Source organism: Thunnus maccoyii, chromosome 1, assembly GCF_910596095.1.
Source record: "Thunnus maccoyii chromosome 1, fThuMac1.1, whole genome shotgun sequence".
NCBI classification, from domain to species: domain Eukaryota; kingdom Metazoa; phylum Chordata; class Actinopteri; order Scombriformes; family Scombridae; genus Thunnus; species Thunnus maccoyii.
The window spans coordinates 35,339,837-35,367,218 of record NC_056533.1 but is presented as its reverse complement, the minus strand read 5'-3'; the positions used below and the strand labels follow the sequence as shown (position 1 = coordinate 35,367,218).

At 39.2% G+C, this 27,382-nt stretch overlaps 1 protein-coding gene and 1 long non-coding RNA gene across 5 annotated transcripts in view; one reads left to right on the top strand and one right to left on the bottom strand.

Moving 5' to 3' along the window:
* Positions 1 to 7,731: 7,731 nt before the first annotated feature.
* The window catches only part of LOC121895143 (lymphocyte-specific protein 1-like), a 34,471-nt gene continuing 14,820 nt past the window's right edge, over positions 7,732 to 27,382 (top strand). For 2 of the 3 annotated variants that reach the window (XM_042408040.1, XM_042408026.1), the window contains exons 1-7: positions 17,760 to 17,782; positions 18,621 to 18,761; positions 21,892 to 22,147; positions 22,259 to 22,395; positions 23,592 to 23,832; positions 24,931 to 25,065; positions 27,002 to 27,025. In XM_042408040.1, coding sequence (XP_042263974.1) covers positions 17,775 to 17,782; positions 18,621 to 18,761; positions 21,892 to 22,147; positions 22,259 to 22,395; positions 23,592 to 23,832; positions 24,931 to 25,065; positions 27,002 to 27,025 — 942 coding nt within the window. In that variant the 5' untranslated portion in view covers positions 17,760 to 17,774. Of the gene's footprint in view, positions 7,955 to 17,759; positions 17,783 to 18,620; positions 18,762 to 21,891; positions 22,148 to 22,258; positions 22,396 to 23,591; positions 23,833 to 24,930; positions 25,066 to 27,001; positions 27,026 to 27,382 lie in introns of those variants that run through there. The other variant, XM_042408032.1, reaches the window with a different exon arrangement.
* LOC121895155 lies at positions 19,835 to 21,947 on the bottom strand. Of its 2 annotated transcripts, none has more exons than XR_006095702.1 (2): positions 21,864 to 21,947; positions 19,835 to 20,219 (listed from the first exon to the last, which is right to left on the bottom strand). It is a non-coding gene; the product is annotated as an uncharacterized LOC121895155 (long non-coding RNA). The 2 variants fall into 2 exon arrangements; XR_006095701.1 differs by lacking the exon at positions 21,864 to 21,947 and adding an exon at positions 20,613 to 20,652.

Genomic DNA, 27,382 nt, shown 5'->3' with positions numbered 1-27,382 from the left:
ATCTTTTGTTCGCCAGACTGCCCACCTCAAGCTCCCTGAGAGGTTTTATAGCATTATATCACCATCTGCCTTCTGAGAGACAAACTATTTATATGCACAAAGTTACAGCTAACAATAACACTCAGTTCATTCAGTGACATGAACATGTGTCAGATGTTTAATTTAGAAATCATGTTTTCTTTACATTTTGTCTTTAATAAAGTTAATAATATATTTAAAGTAATACACAGGATGTTTCATTGAGAACAATTACCTATTCATGGCACATAGAAATTAATGCAAACCAACAGCTGACAAAGTTAGAAAAGTACATAAAAAATTGAAAAGACTATGGTTTGGAAATTGATCAGCAGTCATATCAGGTGCACATCATTTGTACAAAATTAACTAGAATAAGCTACAAAAAAGATTAAAACATCAATACAGTTACACTCATTTAGATTTTGGATGCAAATCATATTTATTTGTGTTTCATACAGGGCACTACAGATTTTGATAATAGTTTTGGTTGGTTTTGTTTGGTTTGTGATCCTACATTAGTTTGTTTCCTTCTTTGGATGAAATTAACTTCAAAAACGGACTTAGAACTAAGACCTTAGTTGGCAAAAGAATCTCACTACACTTAGTCCACTAAGTAGCTGCTCTTATGACTCATTATTTATATGCCGGTAGTGAACTTTTCATCATCAGGTCAATGACCTCTGCTCACAAATTTCCTGTCAGATGTATTCAGCTCATTCAAGAACATGAACATGTGTTTCAGATGTTTATTTCAGCTATATTTCAAATAAAAAAAACATGTTTGAATGAACAGAGTAATAGTTTCATTATGATTAAAACAACTTTGGATCTTTGATCTAAGGAACATCAGCTCACTCAGTTTCCAGGCAGCATGCAGTACCGTCAGATACTCACCAGGTGGCAGACACTGAGCTTCTGCCAAGCTGTTGAAACACAAAAACATCCCCACACACAAACACACACACAAAGGCCTGTTTCAAATGCAAATACCAAACTACACCCAACTGGTGAAAGTAAAGGTCGTGTTTACAATGCTGCAGTCTCTGTTGTTGAGATGTGACGGTGAAAATATCTTTGACTTCTCTAATAAATATAATGCTCCCAAAACTTTGAGCACAAAACCAAAAGAAACACCTTTTACTACTCAAACCCAGAAGCCAACATCAAGAGAAACCTGAACCCTGATTCTTCCAGTTGGCTCAAACAGTTACGACCAACAGTATATCGTGCCACTGGTAGAACTTGGTGGTTATATTGTTAGCAGCAAAACAGATACAGCTGTTGATTCATTTGACATTCAGTTGACATTTAAGTTTGATTTCAGCCAAATAATTTTATACTATCTTAATAAGGCTGGGGATTTTCTATATTTTTGTTACTGTTAACAAATCTCAGCCAAAGCAGTAATGAATTGATCTACTAACAAGTATTGTGTGTGTATCCAAAGCCTGATATATCTTATTCCTCTGTGCTGTGGACCTCTGTTGTTGTCCAAAATCTATTAAAAACACGTCAGTGAGCCACATGGCTGCACTGGCTCACATATTCCCTCATAATGAAGAGTTTGTGCATGTTAGTTTGTCTAAAAACGGCTCCAAAGACTAATAACAGCTCTGTTTACTTGCCCAAACACCTCATGATGAAGGAACATGTCACCCTGTGCAGCCGTGTGGCTCACTGATGTCTTTTTAATAGTTTTTGGACAACAGAGGTCTACTGCACAGAGGAATAAGATATATCAGACTTTGGATAAAGGCACAGTGCTTGTAAGTGTAACAATTAATCGTTACTTTGGCTCTGCACGTGAGATTAGTTGACAATAAGACAAACGTAAAATACAAAATATCTCCAGCCAAATCCTTTAATAGCATTTTTTTTTTACACGAGCTTTGATGAAGAAAAAGAAAAAGAGCTCCGAGTGAAGAGGAGATTAAAATGGATTATTGACTACGTAGCGGAGGGAACCAACATGACTCATTCTCACCCTCACCTTTGGAAAAGTTGAGATCAGAGTTTTTGTTTTGTGGATGAATGCAGACACAGACACTGGAGGCTACAGCTGTGTGATGTTACAGAGAGCCCTTTCTGTAGCCCTGATCCACGACCCTCAGACTACATATCCTGGTCCTGGATCGCTGTCAGGGGAAAACCCAACTATTTCAGTCACTTTTTTTACAATTTATTACAGGAGAACTGTTGAACGTATGATCTCACCAGGTCTTCCTCTTTATCGTCTTAGCAACTGATAACATGTAAACAGGAGTCTACGGTCAATGAGGCTGTATTTACACATAGTGTTTACAATGATAAACATCTCGTTCAGCATGCTTAATTAGCACAAAACACAAAGTATATGCCATTAGATTTGCAGATATTTGTTCATGACCTAAAATTTTAGACAATTGAAATTTGAACCTGAAGGTGGTCCTACATTAAAGGTTAAGGGATCAACAAAGTTATTACTATTCAAACATCTGATAGTTGTTGAGTTATTTCACTCTGAGCCACAAATCAACTTCATGCTGGTGAGGAAAAGTCAGTAAAATTGGGTGAATCCATCCAAACATTTTCAAGATATTTATTATTTCAGTCTGGACCAAAGAAAGCTGAGTCCAGCAGACTAACATTGTCATATAAAGCTGCTAGCACAGGTGCAGAGTGGGAATAAAAATCTGCCCAGACATCGGAGATACACCACTAACCATTAGAATTAAGCTGCAAATAGAATTTGATAATTTTATAATTTGTAGAACGATACATGAAAATAAAATCTGCATACAGTGTAAAATTCAGGATTATTTTTTTAGGATTATTTTTATTTTCACAGTAAAAACAAAGCAGCATAAACACAACAACAAAAGAGAAGAGGCAAATTGTGCAGGTGAGATTTAGAACAACCCTTGAGGTTAATGGTAGTAATCTCACCTCATTATGCATTATAAGCAAATACAAAAGTCATGTGATCCACAAAAAAAACAAGCAACCACAGAATCAAAAGCAAACATAAAGTAGGCAGCACAAACCAAGCAAAGACACAAAACAGATAAAATGATAATATATTAACATAACTGTTCATAACATATCAAATGCTATAATTGTGCTCTCTCTCTCTGTTTTTTTGTTGTTTTTAAAAAAAAATTTATCTCACCATTGGCACCACAGTACCTCCGATGGCCAATCTGTGTTTGCGCTAGCATGGCTTAAAACTATTTTAGGCAGGTGAAAAGTAACAAAAAACATGGATTACTTTGAAAGAAAGGGGGTGATGTTCATGAAAGTCAATAGAAACCATGCAAAATCAAATCCTTTGTTCTTTTCACCCACCTGAAATCATTTTTTTACACAAGTCGTTATGAAGCTTGTTTTCCATCCTGTGAGTTCATATTTCAACACTTCCTGCAACAAATTTTATGGATGCCTGACTACATTAGCCTGAGAAACAAAGACATTTTCCCTTCCAAGCTGCGTATCACCTCCAACAAGCACCTCACCTTTCTCGGATTAGCTGTTGAATGCTCCTGCATGACGTCACTCACCTTGAACCCATTCCCTCATCAGTCTGGAGCGGATCGGCAGCTGCTGCTCTCCTCTTCGTGACGCCGTCTTTACGGGACAGCTGGCAACGTTTTGTGCAGTAAGAGAGACTGATGGGTGTTTGGGCCCAGAGGGGAGGACAGAGCTGAAACCCTCTTAGATTGTATAATAAAGTTATGAAACAGTAACATATACAAGTGTGACAAAAAAACTAAGAGTGATGAATAATCTGTATGTTACGATGCAAAGTCAATGATGGGAGCAGAGGCAGGTTCACTCCAGGTGACGTGAACTGAGGAGACACATCTGCTTGAGTTGAGAATGTTTCAATTTCATGAGAAGTTTGCATGATGCAAGAAAATAAGAGGCAATTTAGCCTGTTTGCTGAATTTCTACACATTGTGTAAACTGATCCTGACCCTGTTTGTGACATCAACTGTAAGACTCAACCAGACACACACAATGACTCCATTTCAACAAGGACACGGCAATTTGAAATTAATAATTGACTATAAACAACCCTCCAGCCCCTCTTAAATGAGTTGAGCCGTACTTATGCACACACGCGTTCTGAGTAACACTGAATGTAAATATAACTTTATTTGTTTATAAACAGGGAAAAAAAACTCAATGGGACAACCTCAAGTCTGGCATCCATCTACAGATTGGTCAACAAATTGATCAACAGACCACCAGTGAGAACAATTATACTTTTGCTAACAGATGAAAATCTTCCAACAAGTAAACAAACAGCAGGTTTGTGCTGCAAAGTGCATTTTTATAATTTACAATTCCCATCAGGAGGTTTGTGTCATTGTTTATTTTATCAAACAAATTGATCTCAAACTTATTGATTGTAAAGACCACAGCTACCAAGTTCCTGGATTTTGTTTTTTGAGCTGTAATAAAAATATATGCACATCTAAAACACATTTTAATAATGTTACTAACTCTGGAATATCCCTCATGTCTTAATTTAACTACAAACTGTGATTATGGCATCATTATGGAAACCAGAAAACATATAGTAGTAATAAATATAGCAGTATCAAATCAAATCAAATTCCACTTTACTATCCAAAAGAGGAAATTTGTTTAGTCAGAGGTGAAAAGAACTAGACTTAGATGGAGTCAAATCCTCCCATCCTGCCTTCTTTATTTAAGAATAGAGTTGATTTATAACACTGTTTAGGATTGTATCTGAGGACAGATGTTATTTTTCCCTTTAGTAAGTGAAAAACAGAGTTACAGCTTATTTTAATTTAATTTGGTTAAAAAACAACTCATTGGTGAATCGATGTTCTGTGTTGCACTTGGAAAGTTGAAGACGTACTTGGTTATTCGCACTTGATAAACAGCGTTCTGCTTCATTTATCGTTGACTGGAAGTCTGCTGCTGTTGTTGTTTCCTTAGAGAAAAATGGCATCAACACACCATTTCTGTTGGACTGACGCCCACCTGTGTTAAAAACAAACCTGTTCTGGTCCAACAGGCTGAGCTTGTGGAACTAAAACGGTGTTAACCACTTTCTGATAAGGCACCTTTTATAAAGGGTTTATAAGCATTAATTAATGGTTAATTTAATAATGCTTTAGAACTAATTTATAAGCCATTAATAAGCATAATTTTTGGGTTGCCAGGTTGTGAAAAATCCATCCTTTCTATAGCCTACCCCCATAACATTTGCTTTATGTCATTCTTTAGGAAGATACCTCCAATGTTCTGTTCAACCACTTACCTTCTGGAAAGAGCTGCAGAGCATCTGCAGGAAAATCCATTTATTAACAATTTATTGTTTCACGTCTTCTAAGTCATCAGATCTGCAGTTATATTTAATAAGTCATTGATGAAAGTAACTAAAGTCTGCAGTAATAGATGTTAATAAATTGTTTATTGTTTGTGATCAGTTATGTAGAAGTTTTGATCTAAACTATGAAAGTCAATACTTCAGGTTTCATTGGTGTTGGGGGTGTAATATTTTTGCAGGAGGCCCAGATTTGGCTCACAGGCCTCAGTTTGCCAACCGCTGCTGTATTATGGGTTTTTTGGGGGGGTTTTTTTGCACTTTATTTCTCTAAACTGAACTCCTCCTTTGGGGGAACATTGGAGAAAGTGTGGAAGTTGGCGGTCGGGGCGGCGGCTCTGTCCGTCCCCATCAGCCTCATGCAGAGTTGTTTCAACAGTCGGACTGTGAAACAGTGCTGTGGGAGTGTTGCTGTGGCAACCATTTGGTGGAGTGTTTGTGAGTGTTTCAAGCTCCCGTGGGATTTAAGGGGGGTGGGTGAGCAGGCAACAGTATGTGTGAGTGTGTGTGTGTGTGTGTGTGTGTGTGTGTGTGTGTGTGTGTAAATCAGTGTTGGCTGGAAATGCCTGAGTGACCTAATGCACATCTGTGTGTGTTGGACTGATAGACGCAGAGAGTTTTTAAAGAGAAAAGTTCCACTTTTGTCTTTGTGCTACGAAGCAGAGAGCAGAGTGCTTTATCTTCATCTAAATATATATAAACAAACAAACAAACAAACAAAGAGACAGACAGCAGCCTCGGTGGCATGAACAGCGATGTGACCCTGTGACTCGGTAGTCAGAGACGGACCGATCGGCTTGTCGCCTCCAGCAGCTGCTCCTGTTCTGAGCTGCCATATCTTATTCATAACCTGCTGAACAGTAAACAGATCCAACACCGTCGTTACTCCCTCAGCTTCTCAGGCTGCTGCTCATATCTTGAGTTTTATAAAGTCTGAACAAAGACAACAGCTTCCTCTATGATCTAAAGTTCTGTTCATTTCAAGGCATTTTTCTGTTTCTAATTTTATGCACATCTAAAGTCTTAACATGGTGTTTTCATTTGAAGCTGTGATGATCAATTAACGTTTGAGACCGTAAAGACAGAGAACAAACGTGAATTTTATCTGTGTCCACAAAAAAAAGAGGGATGATTTCACAAAGAGCAGTCGATGTGCATTGGTCTTGTTTTGATCTATAATAAAAAAAAGCTTTTTAAGTTTGTTACTTGACGCAGCAGTGTGCCGTGATGTTTTCGGGAAATCACTCCTCTTTTTTTGTTGACACTGATTGCTTATCCATGCGTCAAGAGCACCTGTTTTGTGTCACTTTGTCGCCACATCCAAGAAGCATTTGCTTATATGTTTTTTACTGAACTTGAACAACCTCCTTAGTTTCAGCTTTCATTCCCAGAATCATTTAGGATTCTTCCAGAAATTCTTTCAAAAATCAGATTTACTAAGTAAGTCAGCTTTTGTTTTGTTAGAGGATTCTTCCTCCTAAGATCCCTTTTAATTTTATCTATTTTTTCTTTTGCTAAATGCTTTTGAAAGTAATTATAATAACAACAGAGAGTCTGAGAAACACAGAAATCTGAGAAACAAAATGTTCATCCATCATATGCACATTACAGTGAATTTAAGTTGTTTCTAAATGTTTTTTTTCCAGTTATTTATTTTCTTTACTGGTTAAATTAAAGATCCATAATATTTAAAACCTGTGCATCTACTGGACATGTTAGACGGGTTCGTTAAAAGGTGAAACGTCCACCAACTATCAGGCTTTTTGAAGAACTGTGGGTAAAGTAACAGTCCAGATTCTGATCTGTAAAATTCAGAGAAACGGCTTATTTCTCAGAAATTTTCCAAACTGATTACTGTCTGGAAACACAGACGAATGTGTTTTTAATTCTGAAAATAACAAAGTAAAGGCTGAAACTCCAAGTCATAGTTACCATTGTATTTTTCGAGAGTTAATAATTTATTTTACAATAGAATAGACTCTAATTTAATAATAGTTTTCCATAATAGAGCTGTTCACGCGATTAGAAAATGACTGTATATAAACACAATACTATACTCGCTCCCTCCCACCATGACACTCCTCTCACAATATAAATATATACAATGTACATGCATATAATATTGTCACCGATCCACTCAAATGATATCATCTTACTTTTCCTCTTGGGAGAGTCACATGGCGTTAGGGTGAGGGGGTTTGGGGGCTGGGGGGGTCAAAATGCTTCAATGAAAACCACATGGAGGGAGGAGAGAGCCGCGACTAAACAGAGAGAGAGAGAGAGAGAGAGAGAGAGAGAGGGAGGGAGGGAGAGAGAGAGAGAGAGAGAGAGGGAGGGAGACAGAGGGAGAGAGGGAGGGAGAGGCCAACATGAGCCACAGAGACAGAGACACAAGAACAAGAGAGCAGCTGTAGGAAAGGTCTCTCAGACTCCAGAACCAGAACTGGAACCAAGATCAGAACCAGGACCAAGACTGGAGGCTACAATACAACCAGATCCAGGGGCAGGAGCAGGAGCAGGAGCAGCCCAGTCCACCATGGCAGACTCCATCAGAAGAAAAAGCTCCAGCAAACAGCTCCTGCTGAACCTCATCAGGTGAGAGAAAAACTTCAACAGATGATGGTCACGGATTTATTATTTTATATTTGTACCTGCGGGATGAAATTTGTAATTTTCTGAGGGGTGTATTCGGGGGAGTTTGATAGACTGTCAGGTGATATCAGGGAATTTAAAAACAGGTTGTTTCTCAGGAAAACAGATTGATTTACAGCTTCATCAAAATAAAACAAAACCTGAATAAACCAAAGTAACTACATTAATTAAAGTGAGTAAAAACACTTCTGAGGTACTTGTATTTCACTCTAGTATTCCCGTTATTTCAGTTTTTACTTCTACTACACTACATTTCAGATGGAAATGTTGCACTTTTTATTTCACTACATTTATCTGACAATAACAGTCATGACGCTGCCGCTCCTTTGCATTGAAAAGAGCCAGCTGAGGTGGTTTGGGCACCTGGTTAGGACGCCTCCCGGACGCCTCCCTCTGGAGGTGTGCCGGGCACGTCCAACTGGTGGAAGACCTCGGGGCAGACCCAGAACATGCCGGAGGGATTACATATCTCTCCTGGCCTGGGAATGCCTTGGGATCCCGCAGGAGGAGCCCGGAGAGTGTTGTTTTGGTGAAGGATGTCTGGGCTCCCTTACTCAGTCTGATGCCGCCGTAACCTGGTCCCGGATAAGTGGTGGAAAATGGATGGATGGATGGTATTAAATAACCCAGTGGTGGACTCAGACTGTCTGAGGGGCAGGGGCAAAAAAATATAAAGGGCACCTGATACATTCAGTGGTCCCCCATCAGCAGAGAACAACAGTGCATGTTTGGTAAAAGGTTACATCCCCAATTAAGATTTACATTTTATAGGGTGATTCAGAATATAAAGAAACAACACCCCTGTATTAAATAGGATTGACTTTTCGGACATTTATTTTTGCAAACATCTCTGTAATATAATTTAGAGGGAATGGGTAACATTTTAAATGTTTATTTCTCAAACACATCTGTAGTGAAAACATGGAACTATTAAACACTTTGAGAATTAGCTGATTTGAGCATTCTTGTCAAGGAAGCAAGAAGCAAGATGTGAAATCAAAGGAGAATTCTTTTGTTCAATAAGTTTGCAAATGTTAATGATCTCGTTATGGTCAATCGAAATGTCCCTCTTAATGGACAACAGCAGAAGATCTGAGAGCCTTCCTTCTCCACATCTGTTTCTAAGTTGGGTCCTGATGAGCTTCAGTTTGGATAATGATCGGTCGACTGAAACAGTTGTCACTGGCAATGTGGCATTTATTTTGAGGAGGTGAGTCTTAATATCTCCTTAATGGATCAATTTGTTTCTGTAAAAACACATTACAACAAGTGAAATTAGCTCCTGGAGAATGAAGGTTCGGGTCCTTTTCTCCTCCCTTAGTGTCCAACCTCTCATACAAATCACCATACGCCTTTTCCTTCGCCTTCACCACCTCTCTCTTCACCTTAGGCCATATCTTTTACTCCTGTCTACTTTCTTCATCTCTCCTGCTGTCCCACTTCCTCTTCAACAACCTCTTCCTCCATATACTTTCCTGTATTTCCTCATTCCACCACCAAGTCTCCTTGTCTTCCTTCCTCCGTCCAGATGACAAACCAAGTACCTTCCCAGCTGTCTCTCTCACCACTTCTGCAGTAGTTATTCAGCCATCCGGCAACTGTTCACTACCACCCAACGCCTGTCTTAACTCCTCTCTGAACTTCCACCATTTGACCCTTGGCTCTGACTTCATTCTCTTCCTTTTCTTGGTCTACAAAGTCATCCTACAGACCACCATGTGACGCTGCCTCCAATCTCTTTCAGACTGCACCTCCTGCATAAGACATAGTCCACCTGTGTGCACCTTCTTCCACTCTTATGCATCAACCTGCACTCCTCCTTCTTCTTATAATATGTATTCACTACAACCATTTCCATCCTTTTCACACAATCCAACACCGTCTGTCCTTCCACATTCCTCTCCTTGACACCAGACCTGCCCATCACCTCCTCATCACCTCCTGTTCTCTTGCCCATTGAAGTCCGCTCCTATCACCACTCTCTCCTCTGTGGGTACACTCTCCACCACTTCATCCAACTCACTCCAGAATTCTTCTTTCTCTTCCATCTCACACACAACTTACTGAATATGCACTGACCACTTTCATCATCACACCTTCAATTTCCAGCTTCATACTCATCACTCAATCCAACACTCATATTCTTCTTCAGGATTATCCCTACCCTATTTCTCCTCCCAGCCACACCATGGCAGAACAGTTTGAACCCACCTCTGATGCTACTGGCCTTACTCCCCTTTCTCCTGGTCTCTTGCACACACAGTATATCTACCTTTCTTCTCTCCATCATATAAGCCAGCTCTCTCCCTTTACCAGTCATAGTGCCGAAATTCAAAGTTCTGACTCTCACCTCCACACTTCTACCCTTTCTCCTTCCTCCGGACATGCCTTCCCCCTCTCCTCCTTTACCCAAACAGTAACATAGTTTCCACCAGTACCCTGCTGGTCAACAGTACTGGTGGTGGCCATTGCTATGGAAATCTGATTTCTGATCCACATTTTGATTTGGCATAGGTTTTACACCGGATGCCCTTCCTGACACCACCCTTTTGGCTGGTTTATTATCAGCCAAGATCAATGCCAATATTCAAGCAGCAGTTAGTTTAGCTGGCACTGACCGTGCTTTTGTTGGTAAAAGGCGTGAGATACTAACAAACGCTAAGTGAAACAAGTCTGTTGTCTGGGTGAAGTGTGCTGTGTGAGCTGCTGTCTGTATTAGACAAAGATCAGATGTGAGGGAAGATGCTTCCTCTCTCAGTTTTGTTTTGTTTGTTGTTGCCATTAGACTGCGTGCTCTTGTAGTATCAACAATTCCAGCAGAGTAAGGAGTCTTCTTTAAAGGTTTAATGTGTAAGAATTGGCCAGGAGTTTAGTTTACAACATTTCCAAATTAACTAAAATTATCAACAGAGTGTGTTTTGAATTCATGTCAATGACCTGTATGTGTTGTGTTACAGAGATATCTACTGGAGTTAGCATGCGAACCAGCTAGCTGTCTTGTAATACCACTATGTACTACAGGATACATTCAGCCAGGCTGAATGCTGTTGTAATTTTCTCTGTAGGACAATTAATATGTCACTTTATTAAGTTTTAATATTTTTTCAGGTGAGAAAGTAACCATGTAGACTCCCAGTACGGTATATGGTCAGTTTATCCAAATAACACCTATTTGGAAAGTTGCACCAGCTGGCTGGTTGCAGACGCTAGCTGGGGAGACATCAGCTGGTCATGTCAGCTGATCCGACAAACTGCACTATGTTGCACCAGCTATGTGAAAGCAAGCATGAGCCATCTGACATCATGGCACATTGGATCAATATTGAAATGTTATATCAATAAATTAGGTCTCTACTGGATTACCTTGTTGTAAAATGGCATCAATTAATGAAGAAATGATGCTGTGTGGCAGAAAAACTGCGGTTTTACCTTAAGTGAGTTCAGTGACATTTTATGATTTACACCTACCTAGGGTAGGTAAACATGGTAAATCACCATGTGTGTAGATATTTAGCTGTTGCTTTCAGTTTTGTTGTAACTTATCTCTGTGGTGCAACTGCTTTCTGATCTGTGCAGCTCTTTGGTAATTTATCACTAGCTCTAATGTCATTGCAGCATTTTGATATCTTGACAACGCCATAGAACAGATTAACTGTAAAGTAAGCTTTACACTATATTCAGTGAGTGATAATAGTGCTGGGGTGGAGTGGGGGGTAGGGGGGTTGTCGAGTTGCATTGTGGGTAATGTTGGTGCCAGGTTCTGACAAGGAAAAAAGATCCTTTGATCCTTATTTTAAAAAAAGAACTGTCCAATGTTATTAGAGTGCAATGCTAAATCAGTGCAGTACTTTTATGAAAGAGGGTAGAAGCTCTGAAATTAGATTAAAATCTCACATATATATATATTGTTCTCGTTCATGTAAGCAAACAGGTAAGAGCATACTAAGTTATCCAAAATCTTCTATATTAATTATAAATCCATTTATATTGCTTTGCTTTATTATTCTGAATATATTTGAATTATATTCTGTTCTTTTTGGTTTTACAGTTATTTTATTGTTACATTTCACCACTTGATAGTCTATTTGTGATTTATTTCCTTTAAAAGCACAACACCATCATGACTTCATTTCTTGCTAGTCTCCTTTGTTTATGTTCCTAGTGTTGTTTTTTATATTTTAGGCTCTCTTCCAACTACTGTTCATCATTGTCAGTGAGGTTTTTGTTGCCTCTGTGATCGGTGGAACATTACTGTGAGACTTCACTGAAAATGACACTGTACTCCGAGTTCAATGGCCTCTTTTATAGCTGCACTTCCTTAATGGCCATGACATCATCTGGCTGACTCCTGAACCCCCTCCTGCTCAGCGGCACACCAACACCCACACAAAGAAAATGCCGTTCCCCAGGCCTCCATTGCCTCATTGTGTAAATGGTGGAAAAAGTGATGCATATTAGACCGATTTCCTCCATAATTTGCTCGTTTCACATTTATGCTCCACAGCATCACGTTCGCTGTCCCAGCAGACTCTGCAGATAGCTAGAAGTACAGAATGACCTGCGGTGATAATACCCTGTAACTGTGTGAATGAAACTAAGCAGACGTCCCTCGTCTGCATCTACCACAGTAGGTGATTTTCTACACTTCCCCTTCTGATAACCTTCGGAGAGGGAGCCGTGACTTGTTGCCTCCAGCTGTGGGGTTGATATAAAGGTCATTTGTCATCACTGAAGTTTTCTAGCTACAGGTTAGGAGATATTTGCAGTATTTCCTTCATCTTAGTTGTTTTTCATAGTAAATATTCTGAAACAAAATAAAAATCTAAATTAATCTATTATTTCTTTTGTTTAAAAGTTTAACAATGCTGCCTGCTCACAACAGCATTAATGTCCAAAGATAGATTTGGATAGATAGATATGTGTGTTATTTCAGATCAAATTGGGATACAATCCAGATGTGATAGATAAACTTTCATTTATACTTAGCCACATTTATACATCTCTGCTGGATCACAAAATCCACAATGAGCATTCCTAATTTCCTTCTGATATCTTATGAACCTAACAATTAATCGATCAATTGAGCAAACAATTGGTAGATTAATCAACAATTAAAACAATCATCAGCTGCAGCCACAAATATAATTATAAAGGTACAATCCAGATACATGGCTATGGCTGATGGTGGTGGTGTAGTGGGGTGCATTAATTTGGAAAGTGTTCCTAATATTTTGCCTCCCTCATGTATGTTATAAGCATAATTTCAGTGTCTCTTCAGCTGCCATTACCACAGGGAACAGATGCATGATTTACTGACTGTTTGTACTTGGGTGGAGTAAATATTATGTATGCGTACTGAAGAGACAGATGCATTTAGAGCTTTTTAACATTTGGCAAGATGCTGGATTTTCAGTCCATCTCTAAAACTTCACAGTTGTATTTACATTTGTTTTGTTTTGTTTTTTTTATATTGGATAGTTATCCACCCAAGACACATGAAGTGTAAACAGGATGCATGCAGTAAAATCAAAGAATTGTTCACTGTGATTCATTATCTTTCTCCAGCAAGTCTCTGCAATTTCATTTTAATGGCTTACTGTACAGAACTGGAACCGACTGAATCAATCTAAAAACTACTGTTATGCTTTGGAAAAATTGTTGATGTACTGCAAAGTGAATGTGAATCATAGTTATTTGGCCAAAATACGCAACAGCACTGATATGGTCCTTTAAGCATTTCATACTCTTTCCCCTTGTTGCATTTCACGCAGCAATGATGAGGTCCAGACAATCTAACCTTATCCCCAGTTGACCCATTTTCCCCCGAAAAAGTGTCCTCACTGAGGAGAAAAAAACAGCACAGACACTAAATCAAATCGATTTACAGCAAACTAAAGACTGACTCTTGCCAATATGGCTCCCACTGCATCTCTAGTGAATATTATCTTATGTAGGTCACTTTCCCACATAATAATGACAGCAGCATGTTTGACTCACAACTGCTCATGGCCAGTGTCCTCACCAACAGACTTAACCAATGACATCAGGCTTTCATATTTGTACTTTAGAGATATTTTTTGTGATGATCTCATTCAGCCAAATATTTGATGGGCTGAGGGGTTGAAATGTTGGGAAAATTAATTGCTTCTCAGAGGCCTTTTTTGTATTGCATTGACCTTCAATTGGCCGATACAAAGACAAAATCTGCATGTTTTATGTGTTCTCTTAATGAGAACCAACAAGCTTGAGGCTTTGGCTTGTTTCTGTTCCATGATGCTGCTGCAGAGCCAGGATCATCACAAAATTCAAAGGCTGCTTTTACCAGTCAATTAGGTTCCCCTCTGAGACCTCCAAACAAAGATGGTTACCTGCCAAAAGGGTTGGTGGTAAATTAGATGAATCAGAACAGAGTGGGGAGTCTCAGTCTCTCAGTCTCTCCCCTCATTTCCTGTCATTTCTCTACTGTCAGTTATTGATTAAAGCATAAAACTGCCCAAATAACAATAACAATCAAAGAAAAGTGCTACTGTATGCTAGAGTTTAAGAGTAAGTCTGGTTTATTCCAACAAGCACTATATTTCCATACAGTCTTGGCCATCAAGCCCATCAGTTATGAAAACATTGTTCTCATTAAAGTAATTACTGAAATCTGGGGATATGTTGACATTGCTACAACAAAGTTGAGCAGGGAAAGAAACATAAGTGGTGAGATGATCAGACAAGTTGTAGAAAAGCAAACTATTTATCCAGATTATTTCCTAGATTCTCAGACTCTGTGTTTTGTTTGCACTTTGTCCATGTTGTACCTTTATAAAATCAGACTTAGTTTAAGACATTTTAAAGGGGATACGTCATGCACATTTCCAGGTCTATATTTATATTCTTGGACTCAACTGGAATATCTTTGCATGATTTACAGTTCAAAAAAACTCCTTATTTTAAATTATGCTGGCCCTTTATGAAGCCCCTCAGTTCAGCCTCTATCTGAAACAGGCCGTTTTAGCTCCTGTCTCGTTAAGGGCCCCTCTCGATGAGCTCACTCTGTTCTGATTGGTCAGCTTCCAGAAGCTTCCGCCAGCTCCAGAGGCTATGTAAACAAACAACAGAAGTAGGATTTCACTTCTTTTTCTCATTCTTTATTGGAAATGGAAACTTCTCAGATAGATCTGTACATGTTTGAGCCCGAGTCCAAACTGAAATATGCGAGTGGACAATGCGAATAACCAATGGAACAACCTTACGTAGCTGAAGCCCCAGCTTTTGACTGTCAGGGAGTATTTTTACATACATTTACCTTAAGTTTTGGAACACTGACCATGTTTAACATAGACATCTGACATCATAACAGTATATAAATGACAGAAAATGAACAAAAAACATGATATGTCCCCTTACAGTTCTTTTTGGAAGTAAAAGGTGGGCGCACCTGAAATGGCAGGTCATAGATGAAAAGGAAATCTGTTAACCGTACGGACGTTTATACCAAACTGTTTGGTTAATAATATTAGTTTTTGCTTTCATTTTCTCCTCCATATAAGTTTAGCACACCTGGGGGATTGCTTGTCTGATCATCTGACTGCTTGTGTGTTTTTTTTTTTTGCCTGTCAAACTTCTTTTTAGCAATTGCTGTGTTCCCAGAACTCAGCAATTACTTTGGTGAGCACAGCGTTTTATCATAACGGATTAAAATGGTAGCCAAAGCTATGAAAATAGAATCCAAGTTTTTAAAAAATGTAATTATCCTTTAAAACCACTGACACCAGAATGGAAAACTTGTTTGTGATTTCAATCTCATAGCCAGTCAAATGGCTGCCTGAAGATTTCCAAATGTCTTTGTATTCCAATTTCTTGACAAGATTCTCTCCAGACCTCCATAAGTATGACGAGATGGATTTAAGTTTCTCTCCTTCCTCCATCCTGCTCCTCCTCCAGCTCTTCACCTCCTCCCTCTCGCGCTTTGTTTCTCTCCAGAGATTAAAATTAAGTGAAACAGCACAGCAGCTGGCTCAAACTCTACCAGATGTGCTTCAACAATAAAAAGAGTTATTGTTATCAAGTCCTGCCCACAGGAACCAAAAACCGATCAAACAGAAGAAGTGAACAAGCCTTCTATGACAGAGCACACCAACACATTTTTTCCTCTGATTTTTTGAATCCACACATACAGTCACATAACAAATCTGGATCATGTGTAGTTGGGTGCCAAAGTGGTTAATAGAGCAGACAAATGTATAATTTTATGTTCATTTCTTGGTGTATCCATCTTCATCATATCAACTTGCTTTATATGCACCCATGTGCACATAATTTTGTGCACTTTTGTGTACTGATGCTGCTGGACACATTATCAGTGATGTTGCTGGGCTCATCGGGAGTTTCAAGTCTTTCAGCATCATACTCCCTCTCCCAGGCGACCCAGCAGAGGCTGACCCTGCACCCAGGGTTGTTCTCTCTTCAGCCATAGCCATGTAGAGGCTCTTTCTGCTGTGCTGGTGGTCTCACGAATGGCTGTTCTCTTCTTTTTTCCTCCAATGCCTGGTATGCTGAGGGCTCTGGCCAGTAAACGGGCAGCAAATCCTCGACATCCGACCTCTATCGGTAGATACTTCCCCTTTCATCCTGATTCTCTGCGCTGGCTGATTAGATCTTCATACTTAGCCAGTTTTCTCTCATAGGCTTCATCCAGGCTTTCCTCCCATGGTACCGTCAGCTCCGGTAGGATGACATGCTTGGTGGAGTCTGACCAGAGAACACATCTGGATGTAGGGTGGTCGAGATAATGTGCTGGGGGAAGTTTAGCTGAGTCCCCAGGTCGGAAGACAACTTCCAGTCTTTTGCCGAGACCAGGACGTGTGGCAGGTGTTGTTTTTTCCTCAGCTCTGACAAAGTTGATGGGCTTAGAAGAGCAAGTACACCTGTTCGACTCCAGTCCTTCGTTGATGGTTTGAGCAATGACCTTCAGAACCTGATTGTGGCTCCATTGATATCTCCTGTCTGCTTTTGGGCAGCCACGCAGTATGTGCTTCAGTGATCCACATTCTGAGCACAGTGGGCATGTTGGTGCCTCTGTTTTGCCCCATGAGTGGAGGTTAGCTGGTCTGGGTAGTACTACAATAATATTTCAGACAATATAAAGCTGAAGTCATGACTTCACATCCAGCCTAGCCTCTGTTCCACAAGCTGCTGTATTTCACAAAGTGTTTTCACAATTTCAGCGTCATCCATAAGAAAGTAATCAATAAGAACATTCAAACTCAAGACTGATTCTGTCAGATAGTGTGAAATAAGATATGTTTTCTGACGTTAAAGCTACTTAAAGAGTACTCAGCTGATTTAGCATTGGACTTCCATAACATGTTGGATCCTGATGGAAAGGTTTTTTTTAAAAAAAGTATCAAAATCGACGCAGCAGAACCAGAGGTGTCCTCTTTTTTATTCCATACATTCTTCTTCCTTGTCGAAACCTGGCGCCTACATTACCCACAATGCCACTCAATTGCCAAAAGTTGGAGTTGGTGGACGGTCAGAGATTTGGGTGCTATGCTAGTAGTGTCTAATGTAGCCTGGAGCTGCTAGCCTGAAGCAGAGATTAGGAGCTACAGAGGTCTGGTAACCTCACTTCTTTCTAATTCCATACTCCCGGATTCAGTTTCAAACTTGTGGTGTTCAGCCCCAAATGACTCAAGTGACATCACTTGAGGCAACTATCAGATTTCACACAGCTCCCTCTGGAGACAAGTCTCTATACATCTTTTCTTCACACATGCAAAGGTACTTTGCAAAACCCTGGTGCCACTGCAAACTTTCCACAAATACAGATTCTTTAAGGAATGCTTTATTTAGGGTGTTATCCTTAGTTTATACTTTTAATATGTTAAAGGATTTGGCTGGTGATTTTCTATATTTTTCTTATTGTCAACAAAACTCATGTGTAGAGCCAAACCAACAATGAACTTATTATACCTACAAGTATTATGTGTATCCAAAGCCTGATATATCTTAATCCTCTGTGCCATAGACCTCCATTTTTGTCCAAAAACTTGGTTACTTCAGTTAGTTTAGAAACGGCACAAAGACTAATAACAGTGATAAGATTGTAACTTTGTACTGAAATTCTTTGAGAAATGTAGATAATATAGTACAAAGTCAAGAGGTTGTAATATGTAGTACAACAAGCAAGCAAAGCTCACAGTGGCATCTGCCATACTAGGAACCTCATGTCTGAGGTTTACAATCTTGTCCCTGTTTTTACTTTTTGGAGCCGTTTCTAAACAAACTATGGTAACCATTATCTTCAGGGCTGAAGATACATGTCACCCAGTGCAGCAGTGTGGCTCATTGACATGTTTCTAATAGTTTTTGGACAACAACGGAGGTCCACGGTACAGAGGTATAAGATATAATAGTCTTTTGATACACAATACTTTTAGGTAGGATAAGTTCATTTTGTGTTTAGCTCTGCACATTATATTTGTTGACAATAAGAAAAATATAGAAATCACCAGCCAAGTCCTTTAACTGGTTCCTGCAAGGTTCTTAAATGAACCGCGTGTGTTGTCGGGTGTAGGAGGGTGTGCTGACACTCTGTTGGTGTTGATGCTGGCTGCAGGGTGACGGCCCAGCGGAGCCAGGAGGATGCAGAGGAGGTGGAGAGGGAGCGAAGGAGGAGAGCCAGGGAGAAGCAGAGAGGAGAGGGGAGCCCCTCCTGGCCAGAGCCCCCCCAAAACAACAGCCTCTCTCACAACACAGAGTGAGTACGCAAACTGTCACACCACTTCATGTTATACTACATTTTGGGACTCATAGATTTGAGTGCCGTGTTTTGGATTGTATTGTATTTACATGTAAAACTGCCTGTGATGTTTACAGCTGAGTCTCCATCACCTGCAGTGCTGATTACAGGGGAATATATGTCACTTGCACTTGTCCAGTGAATTCGCAGGTGAATGAGCTGAGAAATCTGCTGTACCATCAGTTTCCACTTGATTAGTCAGCGATGTGATGTCAGAGCAGGTCTCGCAAAGAAAACATCCCCATCACCAGAGTGTGCACTGCTGAACAGACTCATTTACAGCACAGTGAATTCAAATGCGGTTCACTCATCAAACACTGTATACTGTGGGTCAGTGGTTCAGTAATAATAGGATAGGGGAGTTGCAAAAAAATCAGGCTACTTTATTTGCCCAATGGGGCCTGAAATAATAGACAAACAAACAGAGCTCAAAATATAACCTTAATGGAAGTCATAATATTTATAATAACGGATCAACTAACAGTCAGCCATAAGCAAGTGTGACTGTGCGTGATATGTTTCCTTTGAGCTTTTAATCAAGGCTGAAACAAACATTTATCAACCACCGGAGATTTTCTGAAGGAAACTCTGGAGGACAAAAATGGCTTATTCATCAATAAATAAATTAAATCAATACATACATGTAATTTATTTCTACATCTTTACAAATCTAAATTCATTTATTTCTGTATTTTTATATGTCTTTACTTTTTCTTTGATGTGGTCAGGCAAGCACAGCCATTTCCTGTTTATAGCCTTGGTGACACATTTTACAAGCTTACAGCTCAATATATAACCATTAAATAATCAACAGAAATCAAGTGTTAAACAAATGAGGTGAGCAACAAAAGGAAAAGAGCTGTGGGAGGCACCAAATCAAAGAAACAAACAAAACCAAACATTCGCTTCCCAACCCCACAGTTCCCCACTGACTCACAGTGGCTGTGAGCCAAATGAGACGAAATAAAAAACCTGTCTGGCTGCGCTACTCTTACCTGCAGAAAACATAAGCACACACATACACACAAATATAGATTTGTGTTGTATTTATTTATTTGTGTATTCATTTCAATGTTGATGAATTAGTCATTTTTTTATCCTCCATAGAAACATAATTTTTTAGCAGTTTTGTTAGTTCTGATGAGGTTCAGTCTGCTGATCTGAGCTGACCTGAAACAGGAGGCAGCAGTGCCTCTTTGTTTGATGTTTCCATGGGTACCATCTCTGTTTCCATGGAGCCTGAAGCTGCAGGTCCCATTTGCCACCTGCCACCTGGCTTAACATTGTGTCCTGTTGGAAACCTATGGGTGACATCAAAGGCACCTGGTCACCTGGTGGGGAAACAACTCGTCAGCAGAAACTGCAGATAAACTTTCCCTCCCTGTGCTGCTGTTAGCAGCCTCCTCAAACACAAAACTGTAGACAACAGAGAACAGAAAAACATGTCAGTGGCATCAGTCAGGTTTGGGTTTAGCATGTTTGAAGCAAACAAACTAAATGCTTGATTAATTGACACACATCAAGAAAAAATTGTGGGATTGTGAGAGGTAGTATGTAAAAAAACGCAAACATGCGTATTTGACATAAAGTATACAACACAGGTTTGGTTATAACAGAATACAAGTTTTCAAAATACTACACATACAAAATACTTTAAAATGATGTCATGAAACATCAATAATAGTATTACAGGTACTTTATACAATTAACAATTTTAAAGTGGCCATAACATATATATATCTTTATAATAACAATGTATGAAACGACAGTGTTTAATGTGCGAGATGTCGCTCATAGTGATGAACCTACAGAGAATTATCAGCTCCCCTCGGGTTTAGCTGTCCGGCTGCAACTTTACTGTTTTGGTTCACTCTCAGCGCTCTTGTAGTGTCGTTTTCGGCCACAGCAGGCAGCTGTTTTCAGAGAAAAAGCTCTAAAAACCCACTGTACACTACCTGCTCAGCACCAAATGGCAAACAGACACAGTTAGCAACTATCTGGTGAACATAGTGGAGCATTTAGCAGATAAAGAGCCAGATATTTCCCTCAGGAGTTGGTAAAGAGCAAAAGCAAAAGAGAGTGAATATTGGACTTACATTCACCAGGTGGACAGAAACACAACTCCAAATAAATGATAATGTTGCTCCATAACTGCTGCATGTGGAAATAAGCAAATGTTGGCTAACAAGTTCAACATATCAACTTAAAAGGTGATAATATGTCAGTGTGTGTTCACTACTTGTTTCTGCTGAAAACAAGTGGCCAAAAAATCATCTAATGCAGGTTTAGAGAGAATATGCCTATTTTTTTTTAAAACAAACTATTAAAGATCTGTAGTCGAACAATCATACTCATACTCTACATGTGGTCTACATTTCCTCCCACGTGTCACGCAGTAGAAGAGTGCAGCAGCTTACATGCCTAGTTCTTGGAGTGTTTTATGTGTCTGCTGCTGGGATTCAAACGTTCAGCTCAAGGGTTCATCCAGCCCCAGATAAAGGGTTTTGGTCTTACTAATGCAAGCCAGAAAACACATTAAATCAATTCTCTAAGCCGTTGACATGATCGTCCTACATCTGCATGTCTTTAAAATAAAAGTTGTAGTCATATCTTTCACTTAAGTAAAAGTAGGAACACCACAGTGTAGAAATCCTCTGTTGCAAGTAAAGTCCTGCTTGCAAAATTTTATGTACAATAAGTAAAAGTACAAGTATTAGCATCAAAATAAAGTACCAAAAGTAAAAGTACTCATTATGCAGAATAACAATTATTATTTTATTGGATTACAATTATTTCTGCATTAATGTATTATAATACTGCTGGTATATACCTCCAGGGATCAATAAAGTCTTATTGTAAGATATAATAATACATCATAATTTATTTATTAATTATATTTTGCATTATCAATCTGAATTGGCAAAGTAACTAAAATCATCAAATAAATGTAGTAAAAGGAACAATATTTGCCTCTGAATTGCATTGGAGAAGAAGTATAAAGTTGCAGAACATGGAAATACTCAAGTTAAGTGCAAATATCTTAAAACTGCGTAAACGTACTTAGTTACTTTCCACCGCTGGTTCTCAGGTCGGACGAGGAGCTGAAGCCCAGCTGCTGCCTGGTTCTGGACGAGGACGAGGGCTTCAGCGACTGGAGCCACAGGTTGGAGAACCGTAACGAGTCGGAGGCGCAATGTGACAGCATGACCAGAGAGCAGAGACCTTCAACACTACAGTGGAAACCAGACAAAAAGGAGAAACAGCAGGAGGATGAAGAGAAGCAAGGATGGGAGCCAGAGCGAAGCAGCCGATCCCTGGAAGCTTCAACAAGACCTCCAGAGAAGGTACACTGCCTAACTGATCAGTCAATTAATCAATACTGGGGCTTTCAGTTGGAGTTAGCAGTTATTTCATAACTTCTGTCACATTCATACTTTGGTTTTGGTTCATTTTAGTTGTCCAGCAACAAAAAGGAAGTCAGGACATCATACAGCTCATCGGTCTTCCTGCCGCAGGATGCCAGACTACAGCACGCCGCCGGCCAACCAGTAGACAGGACAACCTACCTGGTGGCAGGGACGATGAAGCCACGGTGTGTCCTCCACTCATTATCTATTTATATGTAGCATGTTCCCAGGAACCTAACCAGTAACACTTCAAGTCCCCCTATTCATCATCTATAAGCAGTATATAAAAATTTAATAAATGTTTTATAACACACTATGATGTAGTTATTAATGTACAATATATGTCAGCCATAATAACTTCTCCTGGGAAGACATATTTTATATTATATTACAACTGTGTTTTACTATGTTGTCATTTACTATCTGTTTATACACCAGCCTCCAGTTATAGATGCCCACAGAAGTTATGGTGAGTTCAGACAGAAGGCGAAGCAAATTTTTGCCTCACGTCATTCGCATCAAGTTTGACTTCTGGACCCACCATGAAAAAAGAATTACAATGGACCAAAGACCATGAAAACCACCCCTGAATTTTGATTTTCATGGTTTTTGGCCCATTTTTGTGCACAACCCTGAAAATAATGTACCCAAAATAAAAAGCTCTTTAAATTTTACAACCAAAAAGTCAGAATGAGTAAAAGTGATCATAAACAAAAGTTACAGAAGCTGAAGTGTTCCACGGGTGGGATAGTGTTGTTTAACACATTAAAGGGTTTTTACCCATTAAAAAAACCCGTAATCTGTACAAATAATCAATCCATTGAAAAATATCTTAATTATTATATCCACTAATTTATCCATTAAATATCCCCTTAAAAGTCCATGAAAAATAACTTATTCCATCATTATTATTGGGTAAATTAATAGAATTTTAAGGTAAAAAAATAAGGTATTCAATTTGTTTATTCACGCTAAACGGTCAAAATACCAACTGTCTGTTAGTTAGCTAACAGACTAGTTAGCTGGTAACAGATGTTGTTTCTGTGTGTTTGTGTTCAGTTCAGAACTTCATCTTTCCATTGACTTTGTATATAATCACAGTGCACACTAAAATTCACTTTGCATTCTGTCTGAACACAGTTATATTCTGTTATATACTATACTATATATTATATACTGCTTATAAATGCTAAATAGGGTGACTGAGGTCAAGTGTTACCCAATATCTAATATAGTGTTACTGTTTTAGTAATGTATGATGAAATAATGTGGTATCGGTGTTGAATGTCACGCAAGCTGAAGATGAATTTCTACTTGTGTGCAACAAATGTGGACAGTAAAGTTGTTTTGATTTTGATTGATTTTGATATCTTGTCCAAAGTGGAGGGGCCTGCCAGCTGGACGGAGCGGTGAAGCAGGAGGAGCAGGAGGCGCAGCAGGAAGAGGTTCAGGCAGCTGTGCAGAGAGTGTGGAGGTCAGCAGAGACCCGAAAGGACCTCACAGATGAGGACGACCAGGAGGAAGAAGAGCTGAGCTTCACACATGAAGAAAAGGAAGATCTCCACTTCATGACAGAGGAGAGACAAAAGGAGGAAGAAGAAGAGCAGAGGATGCTGTATGAGGTCAGCTTTCCATTACTACTACTGCTATTACTACTTATATTACTACTTACATTACTACTATTACTCGTACTACTACTGGTGCAAACCTAAGGACGTTTTTAAGTTGGTGGCTCTCTCTATCCATCCACACCAAATATCTTGACAACTGCAGGTCAGATTGTCACGACATTTGCTGTGGAAATTAATGTTCTCTAAAAGATGATTCCTAATTAATTTGGAGATCTGAACTTTAGTCTGGCGCCATCGTCAGGTCAAAACATAGGCTAACATGACATCACCCATTGGTTTGAAGACATCAAAGCTACTTCAAGTCTTCAAATCTTATTAACGGAGCAATCATTTCCAAAATGACCACCGGCACACTTATTAGAGGGTCTGACTTTAGCGATTGACCATGATGGCTTGTTGAAATAAATGAATGACTTAGTATTTCTAGAGAGAAGTTGATGCTTTTTGAATGTGAGTCAATTTAAGCCATTAGGGAAAACCTTTGACTACATTTTTACCCCCCTCACTGAATCTCTAAAACAGATGTTGTTAGCTCTGTCCAACTCTTAAACATTGTGGAATGTTATAGAGGGTTGCTTTTTACGGATTTTTATTCATGTTATTCCATACTTCTACTTCAACACTTAGTAGCGTACTGACATAACACCAAACATGCCGTGTTTCTCGTAGTGTTTAATAAGAGATTTTGTTAGACACATGCACGCTTATTAAAGAACACGCAGTTTGCAGAATTTGGCTCCAAGTCAAAAGCTGTAAAGGAAAAGAATGCAGCTTTGGCTCGCTGGGTGGAGAAATGAGGCATGTAGCTTGACGAAAGCAGCTATGATGCAATATATTTCAACAAATTCCAACTTTTAGCACCAACTGTTTGCCAGATATTCATTAAACTTTTTACACAATAACAGAAAGCAGTGCGAACATGTTTTTAAAAATATATAGAAATGATAGTGAAAGAACAGCTACTGGGACCCACGTAGTTATAAGATGATGGAAAGTGTTGAGACCCACACAACCACAGCAGCAGAATTAGGAACAAACCTGCTTATAAAATAGAGACATTATGTTGATTTGTATGTTGATGTTGTCCAGAGGTCAATGGAGGACAGAGACCGGAGAACTGAGGAGGTGAACAGGGGGTCTGAAGCTTCTCTTTGCAGCAGCAAAGCAGCTGCAGCAGGCGAGGAGCCATTAAACTGCTACGGTCCCATGAGCCCGACGTTCAAGGTACCTGTGGATAACAAAAATGTTATGTACACACCATAAAGTATTCCAGATTCAACTAGAAGGAAAATAGGCCATTCGTTTCATTTTTTAAGATTAAATATGGTAACCAAACCTGGTGTTGACAACTGGCAGCCTCTATGTCACTCCACTTGTATTTTTAATGCTTTTGTTTGTCAAAATGGAAGGAAAAAATGCCATAAAGCATCAGGCTTTAGTGTCAACTCCTCCAAATCGAAACCATTTGCAGCAGAATTGGATAATAAAATATAATAGACCAGATTTTCTCAGTTGATAAAAACTCTCTGCCTTATAACGCAACTCCACATCGACCAAAATTCAACCACTGAAATTAGATTCTTACTTGTTGGTTGGTAATACATCACTGAAGCACATGTTAGAGTTTTTTTACAGTTACTAATCTCAGTAACGCCCCATTACTTCAACACTTTGACTTGTTGGCTGTCTTTCTGGGAGTTAAGTGGAGGATTCAGGTTTGTCTCAATGGACAAACCGATGTGGAACGTTAGCTTGACGCAGCGGCTGCAGGTGGTCAGCGTCTGTTAAAGAAGAGAAATGTGCCTCCTGGTAATGAGGGATTAGACTCTCAGACTACTCCAAAGTTCACCCAAGATTCAGTTTGTTCAGAGTTAGAGGTTGTGCGAACCTGTAGCTTTACAGTCAGGACAGGGCCGAGTCCGAAGTGCTGTGTGCCACGTGTCACGTAAGCTAACGTTAAACTCGCATTTGACTCTCCGCAAATACTTCCAAACCTCATGCTGACTGCTTGTCAAACCAATATCTTGTTTTCTATTTCCACACGTTAAATACAGAATATGTGATGTGTGGTGGCTTTGGAGTTGTTTAAAGTCACAAGTCAATTTTTATTTATATAGTCCAGTATCACAAATCACAAATTTGCCTCACAAGGGTTTAAATGAGCTCTTCTGAGGAATTAAAGTAGAATAATGAGTAATGCAACTAATTACTGTTGCTTTTTAGTAATTCGTAAAGTAATGTGATTAATTTTTCAATGACTAACTGAAGCAGATACAGATGAAGTAAACAATACAGATACCACACCCTGATCTGATACTTATTTCCTTGATAACACAGTTGAACAGTGCAAAATTAAAGTTCAATAAAGTTTGGAAAAAATTCAGAGTTTGAGAAAACAAATGTTGTTTACTGTTTCCCAAAGCTCAAGGAGACTTCCTCAAATGTCTTGTTTTGTCCCAACGGAAGTGGGCCTGTAGTGGGCCTGTGGGTCTGAAATGGCCCACATATAAAATACCAAATATGGCCCAAATATCCCAAATCAAATGTGGGCCTTTTTTGGTAAAGATGCGGTGCTCTCACTGGGTGTGGGCCGGTTTTGGCTAATCTGGTTTGTTCCTGGCTGACATATGGCATTGCTATGGATTGGTTGTGGTCCAGATCTGGGAAACAGGAGCGGACCTCCCATGTGTCATCATTCCCTGCGGTATGTGGGCTGGATGAAAGTGTTGAAAGTGTTGGGTGTGGGCCGGATCTGGGCCAGAGAATTTGGAAATTTTCTTCTCAGAAAATGACTCAAAGCGATTAATCAATTATCAAAAAAGTTGGTGATTCATTTAATAGTTGTCACCTAATTGATTAATCGACTAATTGTTGCAGCTCTAAACACAAACATCCCCCACAAACCCTGCTGCAATACGTATGTTGCCACTTTCTCAGCTTTCTTTGGAAGAATAGCATCTTCCTCATGTTTCTTACGATAATGCAGTTGTTAGATTTTGACTAAAAATGCAGAAAATGTTTTGGATTGCTTTGTCTTCTCAGTGATGGTGTCACCATTGTCTCTAAATTCATACAACAATTTGTCAATGATAAAATGATTTAATGTTGCGTCATGTTAACCTTGTTAAAATGTTTTGTCTCTTTCATGCTGCTCCACCAGAAACTCCTCATTCAGTTTTACCCAGTAAGTACCGTGAACATATAAGATTACGATTTGTACTGTGATGGGATGGAGTTCATTTTTTTCTGTGTTTCACATAATGCTTGTTTATGTCCTGATTCAACAGTTTAGAGAGTAAACAGTAGTGAATTTCATAATCTTTTATCTTTTCTATCTCTTTATATTAGTAAAGTACAGCACATTCGGGTAGTTATTACAGCAAATAGATAAACTTCTGGCAAAACTTGAGTTTCCAAATTTCCATTTATTTGGATGTCAATTTTTGTGTTTAAGTTCCCAATCATTAAGTTTATATATATGTATATATAACTTAATTACTTGTTTGCCAGTAACTTGTTATAAAGCTTACCGTGCAATGCA